Source organism: Bos mutus, chromosome 11 (genome assembly GCF_027580195.1).
Source record: "Bos mutus isolate GX-2022 chromosome 11, NWIPB_WYAK_1.1, whole genome shotgun sequence".
Taxonomy (NCBI): Eukaryota; Metazoa; Chordata; class Mammalia; order Artiodactyla; family Bovidae; genus Bos; species Bos mutus.
In genome coordinates, this window is record NC_091627.1 from 31,782,264 (window position 1) to 31,809,672 (window position 27,409).

The 27,409-nt window shown below is 39.6% G+C and overlaps 1 protein-coding gene across 5 annotated transcripts; it reads left to right on the forward strand.

The window, feature by feature from the left end:
- Positions 1–523: 523 nt before the first annotated feature.
- On the forward strand, positions 524–27,318 carry FAM228B (family with sequence similarity 228 member B). 5 transcript variants are annotated; one of them, XM_070379200.1, is made up of 9 exons: positions 524–606; positions 1,566–1,693; positions 8,848–8,916; positions 10,758–10,949; positions 11,668–11,748; positions 17,642–17,729; positions 17,945–18,101; positions 22,306–22,410; positions 27,015–27,318. In XM_070379200.1, exons 2-9 carry the CDS (start codon positions 1,598–1,600, stop codon positions 27,019–27,021), a joined length of 795 nt encoding a protein of 264 aa, XP_070235301.1. In that variant the 5' UTR covers positions 524–606; positions 1,566–1,597; the 3' UTR covers positions 27,022–27,318. The 5 variants fall into 5 exon arrangements, with proteins under 5 accessions (XP_070235301.1, XP_070235303.1, XP_070235302.1 ...); XM_070379202.1 differs by having other exon boundaries at positions 543–697; XM_070379199.1 differs by lacking the exon at positions 524–606 and adding an exon at positions 702–826.
- Positions 27,319–27,409: the final 91 nt, after the last annotated feature.

The following is a 27,409-nucleotide window of genomic DNA, read 5'->3' on the forward strand; positions in this document are numbered from 1 at the left end:
ACTCCGGTATTCTTGCCTGGAGAATCCCCATGGACAGAGGAGCCTGGCGGGCTACAGTCCCCGGGGTCGCGAAGAGTCGGACACGACTGCGCGACCAAGCACAGCACACAGAAACACCTTATGGAACCTAGAGCGACATTTTTCCTACAAGTTTCCAAGTCTTCTTGGACGGTGCTCATAGGGGACGAGTTCCACAAACACTCGTCCTTCCAAGAGATCCTAAGCGCAGGCGTCCCTAGTCCGCCACTCCCATCGTGGTGATTTGGCCCTCGACAGTTCCCTGGAGCGGAGTTACTGAGAGAGCGGGGGGTGGTTTAAATCCGGTCTGGTTGTCTGAAGGGGAGACACACAGGAGGCACTGAGGGCTTAGGGAAGAGCGGCGCGGGCAGACCCACTGAAGTCAGCAGCCTCTCGGAAAAGGAGCCCAACGCTCCACCAAGGCCTGGCTTTGCGGCGCAGGCGGCCGTCAACGGACGCAGGGGAAGGCGGGGCGAGAGGCCGACTAGCCCAGCTACTGGCTGTGGCAGCTGCCCATCACCGAGAAGCGCTCTAGCTTCGCCCGCAAACCAGGATCTACCCGCGGGCGCGGGCTCTTCTGCTTACCAGGTTCCCTCTCAGCCTGACGCGGTCGTGGGAGCGCACTTGCGCGCGGCTCAGGGACGCAGGGGTCGCCGCGTCGGAGGAGTCGTGGGGTGGGGTGGAGTGGGGGGCGGTTCCTATCGAATCACTGGACGCAGAACGTTCTCATCTACCAAGGCGACGGCCTCGAGCTCATTGGGCCGCAGGTGCGGCGGGCTCTCCCGCCTCAGCCGACCGCTCTGGCACGGTAGGCTGTCGGGTCTGGTTCTAGCGTGATCCAGAGGAGCCGAAGGCTCTGCCAATTTTAAAGGGAGCTGAGGTACCAGTCGCGGCCTTTCAACTTTTCCGCTGCGGAGGCCGCTCGCACCTTGCTCACCGGTAGGGGTGAAGGAGCGGGGTCGTGCGTGATGTAGGTTCTACCAGGGACACAGGCTTTATGACAGCCTCTCAGGCACCGGCGGGCGCGGGAGGGGAGGAGTTTGGGCCTCTTAGAGCTTGAAGACCAGCAAATTTTGTTCAAAAGCCTGTCCTTCCCTCTCTAAGAGGCCCATCCTATGTGTGCTTCAGGAGCCAGAAAGCTGCAGCTTTCCCGTTTGGAAAGCTGCAGTTTCGGAAAGCTCCACACGCGCCTCCTTGAGGCCAGGCTGAGAATTGCTGCACCGGCTCCATTGGGCAATGCTGTGGGAAGCCTGGCTTCTCAGGGGGCTCTGCTGGTCGGTCCAGAAGGAGCTCCTCTGCTTAAAGGAGGCAGGCTCGGAAGACATCCGCAGAAGCTTATGGACAGACTGAAAAAAAGGGAACTGCAGTTGGAGTAATCTTCTCTGGCTAACTTTTAAAAGGCCTGTGAATACAAATGTCCCCTCTCACTTTAGGAAAAACATGATGTCTAATGTTCAGAATCCGTTTCATGTCCATCTATGGTCACAAATATTAATTAAAGAGAAAATACATGTGAATGCTCTTTACTAAGGAAGCTAATTTTTTAGTTTTTCTAGGGAATCTGTTATTTGGGGCCACAATGAAAAGTTATGAGAATGATCCGATAACTGACAAGCTTCCCAAGCTCAAGAGCTCAAGAGAATGGTTGGAGCCACAACCACTTTCTTTTATGGAGGTATCATAGTAATGGCATTTTAAAGTTTATACTTGGGTAGTTGCATTGAAAAGTGGCTTGTGCTAAATATATTATTTTTCTATTTTCTGTTTCATTCTGCTCTTTATTATCCTGTTCTTTCTATTAACTATTTTCTTTGCTCTTTATTTTCCAATTTCTTAAGGTGGAATAATGTCATTTGTTACATACCTTTTTAATAAAGTTACAACGTTTCTCCAGAAGCATTACTTTAGCTACATCACACAAATTTATATATGTTGTCGGTTTTTTCTTTAGATTATTTTTTTTTTCTTCACAGCTTTATTAAGGTATACTTGATATATAATGAATTGCATATGTTTAAAGCATACAGTTTGGTAAAATTTGAGCTATGTATTCATGAAACCATCACCACAATCGAGATAGCAAACATATTCAATACTCCCGAAGTGTCTTCATTGTGTCCCTTTTTAAGTGCCTCCCTTTCCACTTTCTATCACTATAGTTTATTTTGCATTTACATTTTTTGTACAAATGTAATCTTATGGTATGTATTATTTTTGTGTGGCTTCTTTCACTTAGTATAATTTGTGATTCCATGTTGTTTCATGTATCAATACTTCATTCTTTTTTGTTACTATTGAATGCCATATACCCTAGTTTGTACATCCTATTGTTGCATATTTGGATTAACAGTTTTTGGCTATTACAAATAAAGCTGTAAGAAACATTCACATACCTATCTTTGTAGGGACATATGTTTTCATTACTCTTGGGTAAATATCTAGTTGTGGAATGCTTAGGTCATATGGTAAATGAAATTTAACATTTTACGAAACTGCCAAACTGTTTTCCAAAGTTATTTTATATTTCCACTAGCACAGAGTCGGACACGACTGAAGCAACTTAGCAGCAGCAGCAGTGTATGGGAGTTCCAGTGTTTTACATCCTAGCCAGCATTTGGTTACAGTCCTTGTGTGTGTGTATGTGTGTAGTCTTTAATTTGAGACGTTCTAAAAAAGATGTAGAGTGGCATTTCATTGTGTTTTTAATTTTAATTTCCCTAATAAGTAATATTGAGCATCTTTTCATGTCTAACTTGCCATGTATATATATATATATTTATTTATTGATGAAGTGTTTGTTCAGATATTTTGTGCATTTTTAAATTGATATCTTACTGTTTTTATTATTGAGATAGAATTCACATACCATAAAATTCACTACCTTGAAGTGTACAGCTCAGCAGTTTTCGGCATATCCACAGGATTGTATAACCCTTGCTGCTGCTGCTGCTGCTAAGTCGCTTCAGTCGTGTCCGACTCTGTGCAACCCCATAGACGGCAGCCCACCAGGCTCTGCCACCCCTGGGATTCTCCAGGCAAGAACACTGGAGTGGGTTGCCATTTCCTTACCACTATCTAATTACAGAACATTTTTATCACCCCAAAAAGGAAAGTCGTACCCTTTAGCAGTCACTGTCCTTTCCCTTCTCCCCTGTTCTCTGGCAACTGCTAATCTGCTTTCTCTCAGATTGTCTATTTTGGACCTTGTATACAAATGGAATCATATAGTATGTTGTCCTTTGTGTCTGGCTACTTTCACTTACCATACTGTTTTCAGGGTTCATCCATGTTGTAGCATGTATCACTACTTCTTTCCTTTTTATGGCAAGATGATACTCCAATATATGGATGCCATCAGTCGATGGGCATTCAGATTTTTTTCTACTTTTTGACTATTATGAATAATGGTGCTATGAACATTTGTATACAAGTTTTTGTGTGAACATATATTTTCAGTTGTCTTGGGATGTGTAACCTAGGAATGGAATTGCTTAGGTCATACGGTAATTCTGTGTTTAACTTTTTGAGGAATTGCCTGCTTCCCACAGTGACTGTACTATTTTACATTCTCATCAGCAACATATGAAGTTTCCAATTTCTCTATTGTTTAGAGTTCACTGAACCTCTGGTATCAGTGGGCGTATAGTTCCCAACACATTTGGAAAACTCTCAGCCATTCCCTCTTCAAATATTTTTCTATCCTACCCCTCTCCTTTTGGAAAATAAAATTATACTTTTAATCATCTGCTTGAAAGCTATCTCATCTATCCCATAGCCCTCTGATTACCTGTTAATTTTTTTCAGACTTTTCCCTCCTGCGTTTCATTTTGGACAGCTTATGTTCTTATAATTTTGTTTACTAATCTTTACTTTTGGAATAGCAGTCTGCTGTTAAGCTTGTCTGTGTATTTTTCATTTCAGACATTATAGTTTTCATCCTTAAAGTTTGTAGGAGGTCTTTTAAGAACTCTTCACTGTCTCAAAATGTCTGCTGTTTCTTCTAGTTTCCTAAACTTAGTTCAGTTCAGTCGCTCAGTCGTGTCTGACTCTTTACAACCCCATGGACTGCAGCACTCCAGACTTCTTTGTCTATCACCAACTCCCAGAGCTTGCTCAAACTCATGTCCATCAATTCGGTAATGCCATCCAACCATCTCATCCTCTGTTGTCCCATTCTTCTCCTGCCCTCAATCTTTCCCAGGATCAGGGTCTTTTCTAATGAGTCAGTTCTTTGCATCAGGTGGCCAAGTATTGGAGTTTCAGCTTCAGCATCAGTCCTTCCAATGAATATTCAGGACTGATTTCCTTTAGGTTTGACTGGTTTAATCTCCTTAGAGTCCAAGGGACTCTAAGAGTCTTCTCCAACACCACAGTTGAAAAGCATTAATTCTTGGAGCTCAGCTTTCTTTATAGTCCAGCTCTCACATCCATAGATAACTACTGGAAAAACCATAGCTTTGACTATACAGACCTTTGTCAGTAAAGTAATGTCTTTGTTTTTTAATATGCTGTCTAGGTTTGTCATAGCTTTTCTTCCAGGGAGCAAGGGTCTTTTAATTTCATGTCTGCAGTCACCATCTGCAGTGATTTTGGAGCCCAGGAAAATAAAGTCTGTCACTGTTTCCATTGTTTCCCCATCTATTTGCCATGAAGTGATGGGACCGGGTGCCATGATCTTCATTTTTTGAATGTTGAGCTTTAAGCCACCTTTTCCACTCTCCTCTTTCACTTCCATCAACAGGCTCTTTAATTCTTCTTCACTTTCTGCCATAAGGGTGGTGTCATCTGCATATCTGAGGTTATTGATATTTCTTCCTGAAATCTTGATTCCAGCTTGTGCTTCATCCAGTTGGGCATTTCACATAATGCTCTCTGCATATAAGTTAAATAAGGTGACAATAGGCTTGATGTACTCCTTTCCTAGTTTGAAACCAGTTGGTTCCAATTTGGAGTCAACCTTTTCCAATTTTGAACTTACGAACTATTTTAATGTCTTGGTCTAATAATTATATTATCTGTGTCATTTCTAAGGTAGTTTTTATTTTTATTTATTTTTTAAAAATTTTATTTTATTTATTTTGAAAGCTTTATTTACTTATTTATTTTTGGCTTCCCTGAGTCCTTGCTGCTCTACCAGGACTTTTTCTAGTTGCGGCAAGTGGAGGCTACTTTTTAGTTGTGGTGCATGGGTTTCTTATTGTGGTGGCTTCTCTTGTTGCAGAGCATGGTCTCTAGGGCCTATGGGCTTTAGTAGTTGTGGCCTATGGGCTTAGTTGCCCTGCAGCAGTGAAATGTTTCCAGACCAGGGATCAACTTGTGTCCCCCGCTTTGCAAGACAGACTCTCAACCACTGGGCCACCGGGGAAACCCTCTGGGATAGTTTTGATTGATTCTTCTTTTCATTATTAGTCAAATTTTTCTGCTTCTTTGTATGCTTGGTGATTTTTTAAATTGGATACCAGGCATTGTGAATTTTTTGTTGTTGAGTGCTAGATATTTTTTATTTTCAATAAATGCTCTTAGATTTGTTCTGGGATGCAGTTAAGTTACTCAGACACAATCTGTTTTTTTTTTTATGTCTTGCCACCAAGCTTTGTTAGGTAGAACTGCAGTGGTGTTTCGTGTGTGGCTAGTTTTAACTCTATGCTTTGCATACCATAAAGTTTTTCACTCTGGCTGATTGTTAAGAGGAATAACTCCTGGGATTTGTGACCTCTAGGGATTGTTTCCCTAATCCTTTCAGGTACTTCTTTGCACAGTGTTTCTTTGAGTAGTTTCCCCACATGCTTACAGTGGTCAGGGCTTCCCAGGTGGCTCAGAAGGTAAAGAATTCACCTGCAATCTGGGAGACCTGGGTTCAGTCCCTGGGTTGGGAAGATTCCCTGGAGGAGGGCATGGCAACCCACTACAGTCTTCTTGCCTGGAGAATCCCATGGACAGATGAATCTGGGGGGCTACAGTCCATGAGGTCACAAAGAGTCAGACACAACTGAGCGACTAAGCACAACACAGCAGCACAGCACAGCATACAGTGTTCAGCATTCACCTGAAGTCTCAAGGGGGACACTCTACAGATCTAATCATCTGCAGATCCCCCAAACTCTTTCTCTGTGTGACTTTCTTCCCTCTGGTACTGTGCTCTATGAACTGTAGCCTTCCCAGACTCCCAACGCCCTTCCTCACTTCAGTCACTTCCTCCTCTCTGCACCACAGTCTGGAAATCCTCTCCAGGCACTAATGAGCTATTTTAGGGTTTACCTTGTTTTCTGTATCTCCGGGGCGACTGTCTTTCATAGCCTGATATCCAGTGTCTTTCTCTATATTCATTAAGGTAAGAGGGTAAATCTGTTCCCTACTATTCTGTCTGAAAGTAGTGGTTTTCATCCCAGCCATTGTTTATTTAGAATTCCAGTTATCACCTTGTCCAAGCTTTTGCTGTTGTCTCATAACTCACTGCAACTTTATTCATTTTCCAGTCTTATTTCTGTTTTTCAGACTGGATAAATTCTAATGATTTGAATTCAAGTTCACTGACTCTTTTAAAGTCATCTTCAATCTGCTATTAAGCCATTTAAGTTTTTTTTTTTTTTAATTTAAGAACAATATTTTTCACTTGTTTATTTTTCACTCTTTTTCTGCTGACATTTTTCTATTCATTATGAGCATATTTTCCTTTAACTTCTTAAACATAGCTATAATAGTTGACCTAGAATCCTTATCTGCTCATTTCAACATATGGGCCATCTCAGAGTTGATTTCCATTAGATTGTATTTCTTTTTGAAGTATGGGTCACATTTGCAATTTAGTGATTTTGAACATTATGAATGCTATATTGCAAAGGGTTTGGAATCTGTCATGTTCCTCTGATTAATATTGAACTTTTGTTTTAGCAGACAGTTTACTTGGCTGAACATGAACTCTAAACTTTGTTTCTCCTGCAGTTGGCAGCAAATGAAATCACTGTTTAGTTTTTTTAGCTTTAGCTGGGCTGCCTAGAGTTTTTATTGTGTGCATATGTAGTTCAAGGGTCTACTAGAGATTTGGTCTGCAGAATTTGTGGCGTTCAGTCTATGGCTTTCTCCTTTCAGGCATTTCTCCTTTTACTTTCTTGCTGCTATGGTTGCCCTGAACTCTTGTCTTCTAATTCTGAAATCTGTAAAACTGTGTATCTTTATCTGTATTTGAGCCACCTCCTTTAGCTATGATTGATGCCTGCTGTTAGACTGAAATATTTTCCAGCGCTATTCTGTTTTTCCAAGTGTTGACTCCCCTTTAGTTTCTTCCTTCTCTGGCTTAGTCTTCAATGTCTTCAGGTGATTGTTTTAATATATTGGTACTCATCTTGGTTTTGAGAACAGTAGATTTGCTAGAAATAGCAACTCTGTGAGGCAGAAAGGACAAAGAAAATTAATTTGGAGTTAGACACATTTGAGTTTGAATTCTGGGCTCAGTGCAGGATTTTCTAGGCTTCTGGTTACCTCTGGTTACTTCTTGCTTACCTCTGATGAGCCTTAATTTCCTTGTGTGTTAATGGGGAAGGTTAGTTCTTAGATTTTAAGATTTTATTAATCTGTTGTAGAAAATTTCAGGGATTTCCCTGGTGGCTCAGTTGGTAAAGAGCCTGTCTATAATGCAGGAGACCTGGGTTCGATCCCTAGGTTGGGAAGATCCCCTGGAGAAGGAAATGGCAACCCACTCCAGTATTCTTACCTGGAGAATTCCATGGACAGAGGAGCCTGGTGGGCTACAGTCCATGGGGTCACAAAGAGTTGGACACGACTGAGTGACTAACTTTCTTTCTTCTTTCTTTCTGGAAAATACATATAGTGGAACTGAAGACAACTAATTCCAATGACAGGTCATTTGAGAATATTTATTTTGTATGTGTGTAATTATGAGAGGATTTCAAAGGTCACCCCAAATGTCTCCCACCTTGGGACTCTTTTATTATTAATCATTTTTTCCATTGCAGAAATATTATAGCATAAAATTTGCTCTTTTTAGCCATTAGTAACTGTATAATTTGGTATCTTTAATTACATCCACATGTATGTTAGATATCAGCCTCTTGCATTTTCTGGCAGATGTTTAATTGAGGAAGATTTGTTATGAAAATGGAAAAACTTGATTTTATGAACTACTTCTGGAAGATTGTGTTGGCTTAAAATATTGAGAATGTGGCTTGTTCATAAAAAGTATCAATATTTGATAGCTATAATGACTAGGGTTGTTGTTTATTTGCTAAGTTGTGTCCAACTCTTTTGTGACCACATGGACTGCAGCCTGCAAGGCTCCTCTGTCCATTGGATTTTCCAGGCGAGAATACTGGAGTGGGTTGCCATTTCCTTCTCCAGGAGAATCTTCCCAACCCAGGGATTTAACTCACATCTCCTGGCAGATGTGAGTTCACTCACTACAGGCAGATTCTTTGCCACTGAGCCACCAGGGAAGCCCATAAATGACTAAGTATAATCAAATAAAATTCATTAATGAGTAAATGAATTCCATTAGAGGCCTGATTGTATCATTTATAGGATGTGAAAAAAGATGGGTACCGTGTGACTTTGGGCAAGTCATTTGACCATGTTGGGAATCAAAATGTCTGTGATCTGAGTTATTTTTCTTTCCTAGAGTAAAATGTAGCTGAGAGTAGAAAGATTCAAATACTCTTTACAAAGTACTTGATGATATGATTTGAGGTAGAAAAATTGGGATTTACAGAGAACTTCCCAGGGATATATAGGTCACATAAAATATTATTAATCTAGGTAGTATTAATAATTTAATTTTTAATACTTGATTTTCAAAATTTTATTCTATCATTTTAGGTATTAGCTAAGGAAGATGTTGATACAGCTATTCAATCAATATTATATAGAGAAAATTATATAATTAAGGTAAGAATTGGCTACAAAATGTGTCAGTTAAAAATTAAATTTTGTTTTCCTATTTTAGATGTAGATGTAGTTTTTCTATTTTAGATGTCATTATAAAAATTTTAGAAAATATAGAAAATAATGGAAACACTCCTTAGCCTTTAGGATTGACCTTAAAGAGCTCTGAGGTTGCTTTAATTTACTTCTTCACTTTCTATACTTTGTGGGGATTCTTTTATAGATACCTTATAAAAGTTTCCTCTTCAGTTGTTTCTTCATTTTAGTGGGACCTCTAGGAAACCCTGTCTATTTTTAAGAGCTGTTATTGGAACACACTGATGAATTATTACTCAGGAATACCTAGGTAAGAACAAGGCTTTAACTGTAGCAGGATGGGCTTAATTATAAGACAAGATGAATGTCCATGTGACGTGTACTAAACTCTGGAGTGGGCAGCCTATTTTTGTTTTTAAGAATTTTCTTTGGAGTTGTTTAAAAAGGAAAGGAATTATTCACTGAGAATGGTAGAGATGTGCTATGACCTGAAGTTAGGGAGGGATATTACCTGGAAAAGGTCTCAGGGTTTTTAGTACTTTATTGTTTTCATTTTAAATTTCATGTTGTTGATCCTAGTAATCACATGATTTCATTTGCTAGGTGAAAGGTGTATGAGAAGTTTTGTTGAGAATGATTTAGTTTTATAGCCTGATTTAGGCATTTTCTTTGCAGGGTACTTGCCATTTGTACCAGGTTGTGCTACAGTTCAGCCTTTTCACTCTTGTCTTTTTTTTCCTGGCCACAATGAGCAGCTTATGGGATCTTAGTTCCCTACCCAGGGACTGGACATGTGCCCCACTACAGAAGAAGTGCAGAGTCTTAACCACTGGATGGCCAGGGCAGTCGAAAATAACTCTGTTCTTTAAGATCTATCCCAAGTGTCTACCAATTTGGAAATCTTTTAAAAATTTTATTGGGACTCTGATGATGGCCCAGTGGTTAAGATTCCGTACTCTCAATGCAGGGGACATGGGCTTTATCCCTGGTTGGGGAACTAACTAAGATCCTGCATGCTGCACAGTGTGACCAAAAGAAGAAAAAAGTTGATTATTTTTCTATTGTGGTAAAATACATATAACATAAAATTTGCTTTTTAAACCATTTCTGAATGTATAATTCAGTGACATTAGTTACATTGATATGTTGTACAACTGTCACCATTATCTATTTCTAAAACTTTTTCATCACCCCAAACAAAACTTTGTACTTGTTAAGCAGTAACTCCCCATCCCTTCTTTTGCAAGACTCTGGTGACCTCTGGTTTATTTTCTGTCTCTCTGAGTTTGCCTAATCTAGTTATTTCATATAAGTGGAGTCCTAAACTATTTGTCCTTTTGTGTCTGGCATATTTCAGTTAGTATATTGTTTTTAAGGTTCATCCATGTTGTAGCATGTGTCAGAATTTCACTCCTTCTTATAGTTGTATAATATTCCATTATATGTATATATCACATTTTCTTTATACTTTTATCTGTTGATGAACACTGAAGTTATTGCTACCTCTTGGCTACTGTAATGATGCAGTGAACACTGAGCCCCATGTATCTCTTGGTACATTGTCCCTCCCACCATTGTTTCGTAGATCTGTTTTGTAGTCTGTCTTCCAGGAAGAGCAGGTATATTATCTAATTTATTCATGTGTTCTTTGTTTCCAGTATTGTGTGTGTCACACATTAGAAGCCAATGTAGTGATTTAATTAATGGGTGCTTTTGTGGATTATTCTTATGAATATAAGTTAAATTTAAATTTTGGAACAAGAAAACGTTAAGATAATATATTTGTCTTTCCTATCACTGTTTACCAGGAATTAGATAAGTGTTTAAAACATCACGACTTCCTAAATGCAAGAAGAAAAGAGATATTGTATAAAAGATGGGTTGACCATGTGGCAGATCCTCTCCAGAAGAAAATTATAGAAAAAGTTACTTCATATAAGAAGATTAAAAAAAGGAGACAAGAAGAATTAGATGGTTTTTTAAAATATGTAAATAAAAAGGTACTAAGGATTCATTTGTTATTTTTTTCAGTTGCTCAAAAACTGTAATTATCTTTTTTATTTATAATCATCCAAACAGCCTACCCTTGCCAACTCTGTTTATGTATAATCTATACTCTATCATAGCATACATTATTCTTAAATCCAGGGCATGTGCAAAGGATGGAGGTAAAGGGTTAGATCTGTATTTAAATGTGAACATTAGAATCATTTTTCTTTTTTTTTCTGTATGTAATTGTTAATTTTATATACCAGTTAAAAAATTTGGAGTCTATGTTCAAGATATGTGTTTTGTTTTTTTTTTTTTTAATTCTGGAGCTTGATTATTTACAAGGCTATAAAATATTTCTGTTTTTCTGGCATTTAAAAGAGAGCTGAGATGTTTGACTAGTGAGTATCTAAAAACAAATTCCTAAATCTTTTAGTGTTCTAATACCTTTTATTAAAATCTTGCAAATTTTAATTAGATTCCTTCTGTCACTATGATATTTATTACTTAGATACATTATTATATTTATTGTATAATTATACATTATAATGTATAATTATACATTATTATTACTTACATAAATCCAGTTTGGTCTTCCCATTCCATTTGCATTTGTCATTGATACCATTTTAAAGCATAACAGTGGAACTGTGTATTTGACTCTTGAATCTTGTTATGTTCAAAATTAATCGTGCACCTCTTATTCTTATGTGTGGTTCCTTCCTACAGGGAAATGCATTTATAGAGCATTATGATCCGAAAGAGTATGATCCTTTTTACATGAACAGAGAGAACCCGAATTTTCTGAAGGTAGATTTCTAATTTTAACTTTGGCATTATGTGGTTTATGTTTTTGAACAGTCTTAATATGTAAGTAGTCCTTCAGTGATTCCCTGTGAATGCTGTAACATCTTAATCATGTCCCATCTCCACAGCTTTGATTATATGGACCTTTGTCAGCAAAGTGATGTCTCTGCTTTTTAATATGCTGTCTAGGTTTGCCACAGCTTTTCTTCTAAGAAGCAAGTGTCTTAATTTCATGGCTGCAGTCACCATCCTCAGTGATTTTGGAGCCCAAGAAAATAAAATCTGTCATTGTCTCTTCTTTTTCCCCGACTATTTGCTATAAAGTGATGGGACTGGATGCCATGACCTTAGTTTTTTTGTATGTTGAGTTTTAAGCCAGCTTTTTCACTTTCCTCTTACACCCTCATCAAGAGGCTCTTTAGTTCCTCTTCGCTTTCTGCCATTAGAGTAGTATTGTCTTCATATCTGAGGTTGTTGATATTTCTCCTGGCAATCTTGATTCCAGCTTGTGATTCATCCAGCCTGGCATTTCACATGATGTACTCTGCATCAGTTCAGTTCAGTCAGTTGCTCAGTCGTGTCCAACTCTTTGCAACCCCATGGACCACAGCACGCCAGGCCTCCTTGTCCATCACCAACTCCCGGAGTCTACTCAAACTCATGTCTATTGGGTCGGTGATGCCATCCAACCATCTCATCTCTGTCGTCCCCTTCTCCTCCTGCCTTCAGTCTTTTCCAGCATCAGGGGCTTTTCAAATGAGTCAGCTGTTTGCATCAGGTGGCCAAAGTATTGTAGTTTCAGCTTCAACATCAGTCCTTCCAATGAACACTCAGGACTGATCTCCATTAGGATGGACTGGTTGGATCTCCTTGCAGTCCAAGGGACTCTCAAGAGTCTTCTCCAACACCACAGTTCAAAAGTATCAACTCATTAGCGTTCAGCTTTCTTTATAGTCCAACTCTCACATCCATACATGACTAATGGAAAAACCATAGCCTTGACGAGACAGACCTTTGTTGGTAAAGTAATGTCTCTGCCTTTTAATATGCTGTCTAGGTTGGTCATAACAGAAGTTAAATAAACAAGGTTACAATATATAACCTTGTTGTACTCCTTTCCCAATTTTGAACCAGTCCATTGTTCCATGTCGAGTTCTAACTGTTGCTTCTTGACCCACGTACAGGTTTCTCAGGAGATAGGTTAGGTAGTCTGGTATTCCCATCTCTTTAAGAAGTTTCCAGTTTGTTGTGATCCACACAGTCAAAGGCATTAGCGTAGTCAATGAAGCAGGAGTAGATGTTTTTCTAGAATTCCCTTGCTTTCTCTGTGGTCCAGTGAATGTTGGCAATTTGATCTCTGGTTCCTCTGCCTTTTCTAAACCCTGCTTGTACATCTGGAATTTCTTGGTTCATGTACCACTGAAGCCTAGCTTGAAGGATTTTTAGCATAACCTTACTAGCATGTGAAATGAGCACAATTGTGTACTAGTTTGTACATTCTTTGATAACCTTTTCTAGTCCTGTGGCCACTGCTGAGTTTTCCAAATTTGCTAACACATTGAGTGCAGCACTTTAACAGAATTATCTTTTAGGATTTCAAATAGCTCAACTGGAATTCCATCACCTCCACTAGACTTGTCTGTAGTAATCTTCCTACGGCCCACTTGACTTCACACTCTAGGATGTCAGGCTCTAGGTGAGTGACCGCACCATCATGGTTATCTGGGTCATTAAGACCTTTTTTTTGTAGAGTTCTATGTATTCTTGCCACCTCTTTTAAATCTCTTCTTCTGTTAGATCTTTACCATTTCTGTTCTTTATCATGCCCGTCCTTGCATGAAATGTTCCCTTGATATCTCCAGTTTTCTTGAAGAGACCTCTAGCCTTTCCCATTCTGTTGTTTTCCTCTACTTCTTTGCACTGTCCATTTAAGTAAGCCTTCTTATCTCTCCTTGCTATTCTCTGAAACTCTGCATTCAGTTGGGTGTATCTTTCCCTTTCTCCCTTGCCTTTCACTTCTCTTCTTTGCTCAGCTATTTGTAAAGCATCCTCAGACAACCACTTCCTATTTTTGCATTCCAATCCCCTATGATGAAAAGGACATCTTTTTTTTGGTATTAGTTCTATAAGGTCTTGTAGGTCTTCATAGAACCAATCGACTTCAGCTTCTTTGACATCAGTGGTTGGGGCATAGAACCAATTAACTTCAGCTTCTTTGACATCAGTGGTTGGGGCATAGACTTGGACTACTGTGATGTTGAATGGCTTGCCTTGGAAACGAACTGAAATCATTCTGTCATTTTTGAGATTGCACCCAAGTATTCCTTTTTGGACTCTATTGTTGACTGTGAGGACTACTCCATTTCTTCTAAGGGATTCTTGTTGACATTAGTAGATATAATGGTCATCTGAATTAAGTTTGCCCATTGATTCCTAAGATGTGGATATTCACTCTTGTCATCTCCTGCTTGACCACATCCAATTTACTTTGATTCATCAGACCTAACATTCCAGGTTCCTATGCAATATTGTTCTTTACAGCATCAGACTTTACTTTCACCACCAGACACATCTGCAACCCAGCGTTGTTTCCACTTTGGCCCAGCTGTTTCATTCTTTCTGGAGCTATTAGTAATTACCCTCTGTTCTTCCTTAGTAGCATATTGGACACCTTCCAACCTGGGGGGCTTATCTTCTGGTGTCATATCTTTTTGCCTTTTCATACTGTTCATGGGGTTCTTGTTGCAAGAATACTGCAGTGGTTTGCCATTCCCTCCTCCAGTGGACCACGTTTTGTCAGAACTCTCCACTATGACTGGTCCATCTTAGGTGGCCCTGCACAGCATGGCTCATAGCTTCAGTGAGTTATGCAAGCCCCTTCGCCACAACAAGGCTGTGATCTGTCCAGAAGGTTGCACAGCTGTCAGTACCAGAGTACAAGTGTATTTCTAAACTCATACACAATTTTGCTATACCATCTTTTTTTTTTTTTTTTTAATATTCCGTATTTTGAACCTCTGGATTGTTTTTGACCTATTGCTGTTATAAACAACGGTATGATGAACATCCCTTTAACTATTTATTTCTTGATTTTTTCCTTAGGATAAGGTGCTGGTAGTAGAATTGCTGAGTTAAAAGTTATATGTGATTTTGATTCATATCATGAAATTGTCCTCCAGAATGGTTACATAATTTGCACCCCCTCCAAAGAATTTGGGCTTCCCTGGTGACTTAGTCGGTAAAGAGTCTGCCTGCAATGTGGGAGACTTGGGTTCAATCCCTGGGTCAGGATGATCCCCTGGAGAAAGCAATGGAAACCCACTCCAGTATGAGTTCCATGGACAGAGGAGCCTGGTGGGCTACAGTCCATGGGGTCACAAACAGTCAGACACAGCTGAGTGACTAACACTTCCAGAGAATCTAGTTTTTTCACAGTTTTGCTAGTAGTGGATATCGTTAAACAAAATAAGACAAAAAGCTTACCTTGAATCATAGACATGCCCTGCTAGCATTTGCAGGGCAAAGCAGATCTTTAAATTATTGCCCAAATTGGGGTATATATAGATGCTACTGTCTATAGGTCAGAGTTAAATTGTGAATTTAGAGGTAGACCCTTAGACATATTAACTAGTAACATAGCTAGTAAGGGTGAGAATTGGGATTTGAAACCGGATCTTCCTGATACCAAAATTTCCTTTTGTTCTTTCACCATGATGACTTTCTAAATGAAGCCGATAGGTGACCTCTTAAGATAAGCTGATCAATTTGAGGTTATATCAGCAGTTCTCAAAGTGATGTACAAGAACTTTGATAGCCCTGAAACCATTTTAGGGGGTCCATTAGGCCAAAACTTTTCATAATAGTGCTAAATATTACCAGCTTTTTTTCATTATGTTGATATTTGCACTGATGGTGCAAAAACAGCATTGGGTAAAACAGCTAGTACCTTAGAACTACTTAAGTTGGCGTCACAAATTAAACTAGTAGTCATATTCTTCACTGTCATGCACTCACAGTAAAAAAACAATTCAGTTTCACTTAAGAATGTCCTTGATCAAACAGTAAACATTATTAATTTTATTAAGTCTTGGAGGGAATGATGCTGAAGCTGAAACTCCAGTACTTTGGCCACCTCATGCGAAGAGTTGACTCATTGGAAAAGACTCTGATGCTGGGAGGGATTGGGGGCAGGAGGAGAAGGGGACGACAGAGGATGAGATGGCTGGATGGCATCACGGACTCAATGGACGTGAGTCTGAGTGAACTCCGGGAGTTTGTGATGGACAGGGAGGCCTGGCGTGCTGCGATTCATGGGGTCGCAGAGTCGGACACAACTGAGCGACTGAACTGAACTGAATTGAGCTGAAGTCTTACCCCCACTTTTTTAAAATTGAAGTTCAGTTGGTTTACAATGTTATATATTAGTTCCTGGTATATGGCAGTGATTTATATATGTTTTTATGGCACCCCACTCCAGTACTCTTGCCTGGAAAATCCCATGGACAGAGGAGCCTGGAAGGCTGCAGTCCGTGGGGTCGCTGAGGGTCGGACACGACTGAGCGACTTCACTTTCACTTATATATATATATATATATTCTTTTTCAGATTCTTTTCCATTATAGTTTATTACAAGATACTGAATATAGTTCCCTTTGCTGTGTAGCACAACCCTGTTGTTTATCTGTTTTTTATCTAGCAGTTTATATCTGCTAATCCCAAACTCCTGATTTATCCCTCCTCACCTCAGATCTTGGCCTTTTTAATACTCTGTGTGATGAAATGGGAAGTATGCAAAGAATACTTCTGTGTGTTGAAATACAGTATGATTGTTTAAATTATGAGCTGAACTGGCTGATTTTGTTTTTCATGGAACATCACTTTTACTTATGCATGCGTGCGTGCGTGCTAAGTCGCTTCAGTCGTGTCTGACTCTGTGCGACCCCATAGACAGCAGCCCACCAGGCTCCTCTGCCCCTGGGATTCTCTAGGCAAGAGTACTGGAGTGGGTTGCCATTTCCTTCTCCAATGCAGGAAAGTGAAAAGTGAAAGTAAAGTCACTCAGTCCTGTCCGACTCTTAGTGACACCATGGACTGCAGCCTACCAGGCTCCTCCGTCCATGGGATTTTCCAGGCAAGAGTACTGGAGTGGGGTGCCATTGCCTTCTCCACTTTTACTTATAGACTTTGGTTATTAAGTCTTGGATATTTGGCAGACATTTTCTAGAAAATTACTGAGGTGAGTCTACTGCTTTAAGAGAAACAACTGATGGTATTTGTTGCCAATGATAAAATGTGAGCTTTCAAAAATTTGAATTTTTGAAAAATCATACTATCATCAGTGTGACAGTGTCCCAGTACTCAAAGACTTTACTGATACATTGGTAATGATATTAATGAATGTGATTATTATATAATGAAATGTATTAACATTTGGAAGACCTCATATAACTCAGTGATCTAATTTTTTCTAAATCACCAGTTAATGATATGGATAAAAGATCCATTCAGAGTTCAAGATAGGTCAATGAATTTTAATGTAGCAAAGTTTGAATAACTCATTGATATGGTTTCAGATTCCACATCATCACTAACCTTTAAGAAAATGCCACTTGTGGATTTTGGGTATAATATCTAAAAGAATATCCACAATAATCTGAAAAGGCTATTAAAACAAGAGCTTACCATGCTTCTTTGGCTGGAAAGCCTTGCTTGGAGGTGTATTGGAGTGCCCTCATCTCTTTGTAATGTGTTACATACATATATATAATAATTAGAATGCCATTTGTTTGTAGATACTGTAATCTTGATTCTTCTGGCATAAGAGCCATACATGGATGTGTAGAATAGACCAAAAAAGACCTGCAACCCAGTCCTCAAAGAACTGTTTTTCTTATAGGTTACCATCCCACCATTTCGTGACCCTTTGAAAAAGGCACAATATGACAAAGATGATGGGAAAAGAATTCTTCTTCAGTGTGAGACTGGTACTTAGTTTCTAATTGTTATGTGGTTTGGAGAAGGAAACGGCAACCCACTCCAGTATTCATGCCTGGAAAATCCCATGGACCGAGGAGCCTGGTGGGCTACAATCCATGGGGTCGCAGAGTCAGACACGACTGAGCGACTTCTGTGTTCATAACCCAAGAGCAATGGCAGTTGCATTTAAGAGTGCTAATTTTAGGTTTTAATTGTCCTACAGGCAAAATATATACAATGAAAGAATTTAAAGAGGTTGAGAAGGCCAAACTGCATTCCAGATTCCCAGGAATTTCTAATTCAAGGCATTTAATGACTCCAAATGAGTGGATTAGACTGCCTCCAAACTACATAGAAAGTGAATTTTGTAAAAGGAGCAGGTAATGATTAATATAGTAGAAATTAAGGAACCTTTTAGAATTTGAAGACTTTCTTGACACAGTGATATAAATTTTGTCATAATTATGATTTCTTTAAAATATTTTTCTTTTTAAAAAAATTTTTATTGGAATATATTTGACTTACAATATTGTGTTGGTTTCAGGTATACAGGAAAGTGGATCATTTACACATATACATATGTTCACTTTTTTTAGATTCTTTTCCCATATAGGCCATTACAGAGTATTCAGCAGAATTTCCTGTGCCATATAGTAGGTTATTAGTTATCTGTTTTATATGTATAGTAGTGTGTATGTGTCAATCCCAGTTTTCCAATGTATCCCTCTCCCCCTTATCCCCTGGTAGCCATACGTTTGTTTTCTACATCTATGACTCTACTTTTTAATTTTAAAATTTATTTATTTATGGCTGCATTGGGTCTTTGTTGCTGCACACGGGCTTTCTCTAGCTGCAGTGTGCTTCTCATTGCAGTGGCTTCTCTTGTTGCAGAGCACAGGCTCTAGGGCTTCAGTAGCTGTGATGCATGGGTGTAGTTGCCCCATGGCATGTGGAATCTTCCTGGACCAGGGATCAAACCCATGTCCCCTGCACTGGCAGGCAGATTCCTAACCAGTGGACCACCAGGAAAGTCCAGTAATTTCTTTGGCTATATTTTCCTGTTTTCTAATTCTTTTTTTACTGTGTGGAATATTAAAATTTTAATTTCTTAAAATTTTCTCCCCCCACTCCATATGCTTATTCATTCCTAATGGGCTCTTACTGTTTTATCTTGGTGATTGGATTATTAGTTTCTTTAAACATTTTATACATTGCTATTCTGCATTCTATATTTAATAATTCCAAATTCTGTATTTCTTGAGGATGCTGAATCTTTTCCCCCACTGACTCTCAATTATAATGGTTTGCTTTCTCATATGCTTAGTGAATTTTATTTTTGAGTTAATTTTATCTTGAGTGTCCTATTGGCCTAAATTGGGGAAACTTCTACACAGAGGATTTGCTTCTGTTTCTTCCTTTGCTGGTAGCTGGGATGCTATCAACCTGGGCCTAGTTAGCTCTCTTCAAAGGTCTGGGCTCAGTGTGGCGTCTCTCAAGTGTAGTGTCCCCACCTTACAGCTGGCCCAGACAGGGCTCAGTATTCCGTTAGCTCTGTTGTTTCCATCTGTCCTCAGGGGTCATTATCTGTTATTCCACATGCCCCTGCTGCCCACCATTATGGCCCTAGCTTCCCATACCTCTAGCCTGTGCTACATTTGTGTGTGAATGTGTGTGTTTTTTCAAGACCCTTCTTTTTTTTGTGAGACTAGTGACACCTCAAAGGGTACATTTTATCCAAGGTCTAGTTGTTTACAGTAAGTAGATTCCCTCAAAGCACTGAATTTCAAATTGTGAATTTCAAAATATATAGTGACGGTCTGTAAAGACTTTCCAAAGTATACATAGGCACGGGCAATTTTAAGAGACTCAGCTTCCAGATTCATAAGTCTGTAGGTACTCTTCCCAAAAGTTGATCTGCCTGAGAACAAGCCTGCATCGATATTACTTATCCCACTTTTTAAAAGAAAAGCATACTTTTCAACCTATGTGTAAAAATTTTAAGATATCGAATGAAGGAGCAAATAAAAATAGTGGCTTTTTAGAGACTTTACTGATGAAGCAGGAAAACTTAACCCACAGGCCTTTCATATATATTTTATTTTACTTTAACTAATTCATTGATTTAAAGGCATGCTATAGAACTGGGGTACTTGTCTGTGTTGGGTTGCTTTGAATTTGGATGGTTGAAGCTATATAATTTAGTGATGCTTCTTTTAAAGTATAACTGAAATGTTTTTTGGTACAGCCAGAATTTCAAAATATATTAGCTATAATTCTCTTATAACAGTTTTATGTGATTGCTTTAGATTTGGTGTGCCTTATTCAATATGGTGGTTAAAATCTATTTTATCAAACAATATCTTAAAATTTTCATTGCTAGTAAGGCCCACACTCATTTTATCCTAATGAATATTTGACTTTTAAGGGACAGTTGATATTTTTAAAATCTGTTAACAAGAAACAAACTTATTTAAACTTATAATGAAAAATTGTAGGTGTCAGCTTTAAAATATCCGAGGGGTTATGTGGTTTTTCAAAACTCTTTTAGGAGTGTATAAACAAAACTGCTTAAAGATCACTGCTTTAGAGCAAGCTTCTAGTCAGCCATTATTATATATATTTTTGTTCATATATATATATGTGTGTCTATTACACATACATGGTGGCTCAGAGGGTAAAGCGTCTGCCTGCAACGCAGGAGACCTGGGTTTGATCCCTGGGTCAGGAAGATCCCCTGGAGAAGGAAATGGCAACCCACTCCAGTACTCTTGCCTGGAAAAATCCCATAGACAGAGAAGCCTGGAAGATTACAGTCCGTGGGATCGCAAAGAATCAGACATGACTGAGTGACTTCACTTCACTTCACTTCACACATACATGTACTGTAAATTCCTTGAGGATAGTAATTGAGTGAGCCAAAATCAGTGTTTGTTTCATAGACTGATGAAGTAATGTTTGGATATGGTGAACAGGGAGGAGGGGAGCTCAAGGAAGACTCTGATGTATAAAACAGGCCACTGGGAGGATGGAGGTGCTATCAGCATAAGATGGAATATAGGAGGAGCAGATTCAGAAGTGCAGTTGATGAATTTAGTTTTGTTTATTCTGAGTTTTATACACTTGTGGTCCTTTCAGATAAAGATGTATTACAGGTTGTTGGAAAAGTGAGACTACAGCTCAAGAGAGAAGGGGATTTGAGGTTGGATTATTAAAAGAGTTATTCACTTTGGAATGAGAAAGGATAAGAATGGATTAGATAGGCTGAGGAGAGAATACTGGGAAAAAGAAAAATACTGAGATGAAAGGCTGTGCAATAAAATTTGGGAGATGGGAAGAAGAAAAGGAGACAGAAGCAGCAGTCTGTGGTTTGCCACAGATGTCAGGAGAGGAAAAAGTGACAAGAAGGATCACTCTATGCCAGATACTCTGGAGTGTAGCGAACTGAGAGGAAGCCATGGGATTTGTTGACTAAGGACATTCCTGCCCATACTTAGTTTGCTCTGAGCAAAAGCAGAGGTAGTTGAGAAGGTCTTATCCGATAATACCCTTCTCATCCAGCCTTTTCATTATCGTTTGGTTCCCTTAGTATTTACTCTTATCTCAAGTTCTTCTCAAGGATAGCCTTGCCTAAGAAAGTTCCTGGGGACAAATGAGCCACTGCATTAGCCCTTCTCAGACATATTAACACAGGAAACCCTTTTGTCCTCTTGTGAGTAATGCTTTATGCTTGCAATTTCTTTTACTCAAAACATATTTCAAAGTCCACACTCTCTAGGAAGGTTCATTCTGACGAAGTCAGCATCAGACTGATCCTTTCCATTAATTCTTTGTGTGGCTATTTGCAAGCTGGGGGTACTGGGTATGTTAGTTGGGATAATGGCTCTTGATTTTAGACAACTGAATCTCCCCCTCCCCCAGAAAAGGATTGATTCATTGGGGACTTATGCCACTCACAAAATCACTGGGAAGTTGTAAGAAACAGGGCTCAAATTTCAGAAACAGCTCCCCAAATCACAGTGTAGAACTGACTGACCAAGGGGTATGTTGTTTCTGCTGTGTCAGAGAATGGCAGAACCAGGAAGCTGCTGCTCCAGTTGTTGGCCTAGAACCCCACCAGCTCTGCTGTAATCTGTGCCAGAAGTGGATGCTCCTCACAGGGCTGGTATCATCCTTCCAATCAGTCTTGAGCTGAGGCAAGATGGGAGGGCTCTAAGTCACCTGCCTGCCACCTTATGGCAAAGAAACTGAGAAATGGGGTGTTTGAGTTCTTTCTTAGGAAAAGCATTTTACATTTATGCTTATAAATGACACAATTTCTGTAACTTCTTTTTAAACTTAGAGTATAAGCTCCAGGATATAAGGAGTACTTTAAACTTGCCTACCTGATTCTAGGTCCTCAGTAAATAGTAAACCAATCTCTATCATAGTTTCAGCAACTCTTAAATACCCAAGAATGCACACCAGTTTGAAATAATGGTATTTTGGACAGTATACATAGTGGTCAATATATAACAATAATTTCTCTATAAATGCAAGCTAGTATTGTTTTCTGAATATCCTCTCACACATGTTATCTTGTTAAAGGTTAAAAATAAAAGTGAATTTTAATGAAAGCAGTTTTGACTTGAAACCCTCTGCAAGAACTCCTCATCCGGAATTCCAAAAAGAAGATAAAGCAGTTCATTATAAGTAAGTCTGCTCTTTCATGGCTTTGTTCTTCTTTCATTTGACATGCTTGACTGCCACCACCTGCCATCATTTTAAGTTACTGGAGTCAGTCCTGAAGAATATAGCAGACTCTTGTAGCCAGACATCAGACATTTACCACCACTGTGTCTGGGTGAGATGGCAACTTTGCTCAGCTTTTTCTGGTTTTAAAGAACAAACAGCTGACATGTTCAGAACTAACAAGCACAGATACAGAAAAAACTTGTTAACAACTCATATTAAAGTTAAAATTAGGAGATTTTTAATTGAATTGGAATGGTAAAAATGAAATTTTGGACTAGTTCTGGTAGGTAGTAACTGTTACAATATTGTACCCAGCTGTTAGTCCATGGGGTCGCTAAGAGTCGGACACAACTGAGCAACTTCACTTTCACTTTCCACTTTCATGCATTGGAGAAGGAAATGGCAACCCACTCCAGTGTTCCTGCCTGGAGAATCCCATGGACGGAGAAGCCTGGTAGGCTGCAGTCCATGGGGCTGCACAGAGTCGGACACGACTGAAGCGACTAAGCAGCAGTGTTAGAGTTGGGAATGGAAAGTGACTGTAAGTGAGGGTGAGGTTTTGGACTGACAAAAATGTTCTAAAATTAGACTGTGGTGGTGGTTACACATCTCTGTAAATATAGGAAAATCATTTATCTGAACACATAAAATGGATGAATTTTATGGTGCTAAATTATATCTCAGTAAAACTGTTGACAATAATAAAAAAAGAACCTAGCAAGGCAGAAGGGAGCTTAGGAGGTTGGCTTATAATTCTCTGTTACTAAAAAGCGACAAAGTAAGCTGTAGTGGGTTTCCCTTTTCTTGTTCTGAATAAACTCAGGATTTTTTTTAACAAATATAATGTGGCAGAAGCCAGAGGCTTTTAGAAATGCTTGATTCTGGCATGTCCAGCAGAGAGAACAACTAATTGCCTCATGAGGGTCTTTTTAGTAGATTTAAAGTAGAAACAGATGACTGTTAGAGATGGTGCTGACCATTGTGGACTTCTCAGTGTCCTTGAGGTACATTTAACACTTTGCTGCTCTTCTGCATGGGAACTGAAATTGAGGGATAATAGGAAATATTGAAACTAAGCCCTATTCACTTGGCAGCTGAAGTCCTTAAAAGATGGACTGATTCAGCATCACCCTTGTATATTAGGCTCTGAAAGAGTAAGTTCCTCTACAATCTGTAACTGCCATGATCGCATACACACTTGTTTGAGTCAGGTTTTAGAATAGTAAACATTTTAGTCCTAGTTTTTGTATATTGTATAAAAGGTTTTGTCCTTAAATATCTTTTATAGCAGAGTATGACTCAGATATGAAGGAAAATATTGCATCATTGGAATGTGTAGGGGTGTAAACTAGAGGCTTAAACTCATGAGATCTCCCTGAATAAGAAGGAAGATTACACTGTATTTTATTCCATGAATTAGAGAATCATCCCAAGTGTGCCTTCCCTGGTAGCTCAGTTGGTAAAGAATCCACCTGCAATGCAGGAGACCAAGGTTCTATCCCTGGGTAGGGAAGATCCCCTGGAGAAGGAAATGACAATCCACTCTATTATTCTTGCTTGGAAAATCCCATGGTCAGAGGAGCCTGGCAGGCTACAGTCCATGGGGTTGCAAGAGTCAGACACGACTTAGCGACTAAACCACCACCATCACCCAATTACAGCATCGAGGTAGAAAAGGCATATTTGTCTTTGACAGAGTTAGACCTTCCCAGGGAAGGCACAGTGTATACGTCTGTAAGGGGGTGGGGGTCATTTATGCCAAAGGACCCTCCCTCAGCTGTTGGATTAAGCAGTAATGAGATTTTGGATGAAAATGTTAGTAGAGCAAGGTAATGCTGTTTATTTTTCATAAAAATGTATAAATTCATATAGAACTCATCAACCCCAAATTTAAATAAGATATTAAATGCTATAGTTGATAGAATTCTTTCCTTTCTGGTTCCTTTCTCCACAAACACAGGGTCATCCTTTCTATGTTATCAGGAGGGAAGAATCCAAGTTCCAAAGAAGCCAACTCTAAAGAGCACCTTTCTTCCTTGAACTTCCTTGAGCTAGGAGGTAGACGGGGATTGGGACCAGGATGCAGCGAGAGCTGGGGTAGTCCCATTTTGCAATACACACAGCAGCAACTGCTGATACCAAAATCTGAGCAGTTGGGAACAACTCTGTATGGCAGGCTTCCCAAAGACAGGAGGCACTGGGCCATCCTCCCTACCCTCCCCCACTGCCAAGAAAGGGTGAGGGAGTGAGTAGAAGAAACTGAGGCAGGTTTTCCTGATTCAGGGGTATGGAGAGTGAGACTCCATGTACTGCCTAATGGAGTGTCCTCTGGAGGGCAGACTGTATATTTCCCTAGCTCCCTCTCCTGAGTTTTTGCTCTTCTTCTACTCCTCCACCATCTCAATCATCTCTCTGCTATTTATCAGATACCACACTCAAGCCATGTCTCAAATTTTGTTCCTCTTAATTTAGCCAAGAAAGGCAAAATTTTTCAAAAGGACCATATACTAAAAGTAGTAAGGTTTGAAAAGTAAAAGTCCCCAAATGTAAAATGTATGGAAATATAGATGTTCACCTCTCGTCTAAGGTGACTATGGTTAAAATTGGTGCCGTTTGACTCTTGTAGCCTGGCCTACTGCTTCTAGGCCTAGGTGCTACTGCCCTTCAGTTTTCTTCTCTACACCTTGTGTCCCGAGTCTCTGGAGCGTAGCTTCTTTTAGGAGTGGATTGGAGAAGTCGCAGCCCATTTCCTCATCTCCCAGTTAGAAATCAACATGGAAATGGTTTGCTAGTCTGAGTCTCCAGTCAATCTTTCTATCATTCTTCTTTTCTGTTTCCTCACTCCTACTCCTAAAGGATAAGGGAGCTCCTTTTTTTTCTTTTTTAACTCACTCATGATAAATGTATAAAAACTTAAATTTGTGGTTTCATTCCTTTTATTTGTCATGTTTTAATACCCTCTCATGTGTTTGCTTGCTTCCTCAATTTTAACAAGCACCTATTCTGAACCATGCGGTATTTGACAGGCTGAAGACTAGAGGTAAAAAACAGATAAATCTCTGATCTCAAGGAGCTTACATTTTGATGAAAGATGGACAATAAATAAGCAAATATATGATATCACTGAGCTAGTAATAAGTGCAGTGAGGAAAATAAAACAGGAAGTTGCTGGAGAACTACCCAACACAACAGGTTTTAATGGACAGTGAGGAAAAATACAAGTTACTTTGTAATCATACCTTACACACCCTCCTTATGTATTGTAATAGTTTTGGGTATCTCGATACAATCAGCTCCAAAAAAGATTATTCTTTACTTTTGCACTTCTGCCCCTCTTCCTGTCAGGTTTCTCTTAGTTCAGTGAATAGGGCCATAATCCAAGAAGGAGCCCCAGGATAAAAGTCTAGGAGTCATTTTTTATTTCTCGCTTTCCCTCAGTTCCCATGTCTTCTAGCTTATGTCTGTTAGTGTGTTCAGTTCTCAGTTCCTCAGTCCTGCCGCTGGTTCAAGCCACTGTGGTCTTACCTGGCCTCTTGCACTAGCCTCCTGACTGGTCTTCCTTCTTCTGCTCTTGCCTCTGTATAATGAGTTCTCATGCAGCACCATAGTCTTTTAGAAATGTTTATTATACCAAAATTCTCCCCTACCCCAAACCAGGAATCCTAATGGCTTGCCTCACACTTTGGATTTTATCCTAACTCCTTAATGGGTCCTCTAACCCCTGTACAGCTGGGCACCTGCCTCCTCTCCACCCTTATCACCTGCCTTTTTTCCACACTCACTGTGTTCCTTTTCTTGTTTTGTGGCACACCTTATCAGGCTTTTGCTTCTGCCATTCTATCTGCCTGGAACACTCCTTCCCTGGATCTCTCCATGCCTCACTCACTCAGATCCCTGCACCAATATCATCTCTCTCAAGAACTCTACTTAAAATTCCTCCCTCATCCATTTCTCTACCCTCCCTATCCCCTTTACCTGTGGAGAGGTAGAATCCAGGACTCAACTGGAGGTCAGGACAATCTGTCATTGTAAGAGGAAGGAAGGACACAGAATGCATGGATATAGATGAAGACACCTTGGTGAATTTTGTGAATGAAGACTGTTTACTTCTGTTTACTTCATTTTCTCAATGAAATCGGAAGGTCATTCATGAACTGACAGTGAAGATGGAGGACAAAGATTTAGAGGTTTGAAAGGAGAAGGGACGAAAGGAACCTAGTATTTTATAAATCACAATAATCCTAGTGTAAATGAGCACTCCAGACATACTGACATCCGAAAGCAGGACCCTCAGATCATATCCCACATCAGTAAACTATCACACCTATAATAGGGTTGGCTCTGTACTGGAATCTCTGTATGTTTTTGAATCCAGATGGAGTGAGGAGAGGCTGAGTCAGGAGGCTTAGAGGGGACCCTGCCTCCAGGCCACTTAGCTCCAACAGGAGGACTAGGCTTCAGGGAGATCAGCGCAGCTAAGCAGAGGAATTCTTTCTGCTCTGGGAAGCCCCTCATCCCTATATCAGTCACACTTACCTCTTCTCTTCTGTCACTTTCAAAAGGTTTTAGCAACCAAGGAGTACACACCCTGGTCCTTGACTGGTCAAAGAGGACACAAAAGAAGGCTGCTTCAAAGGAAGCCATCTGTTGCAGGAAGCGCTCAGATTGAGGACCAAGGAAAGCACTCAAGAAATGTTCTCTAAGAAAAGCATCTGCAGTGAACTTTGTCTTTGAGTCCAATTGTCTGTATGATAATTAAGAAATGACCGTACTATATATTGACAGTTATTGCAAATGTATTTCCCACAGGAGTTAAATGTTGCCTCAGAGATACAATAAAAATACTAACTGTTGCCTTACTTAGCACCCACCTCAATTCACTTGCTCTTTCCTTAAATTGTCAGGCACCCTGAAAATCCATACCCACATAGTCTCCCTATGTTTTCCCAACAGTCTT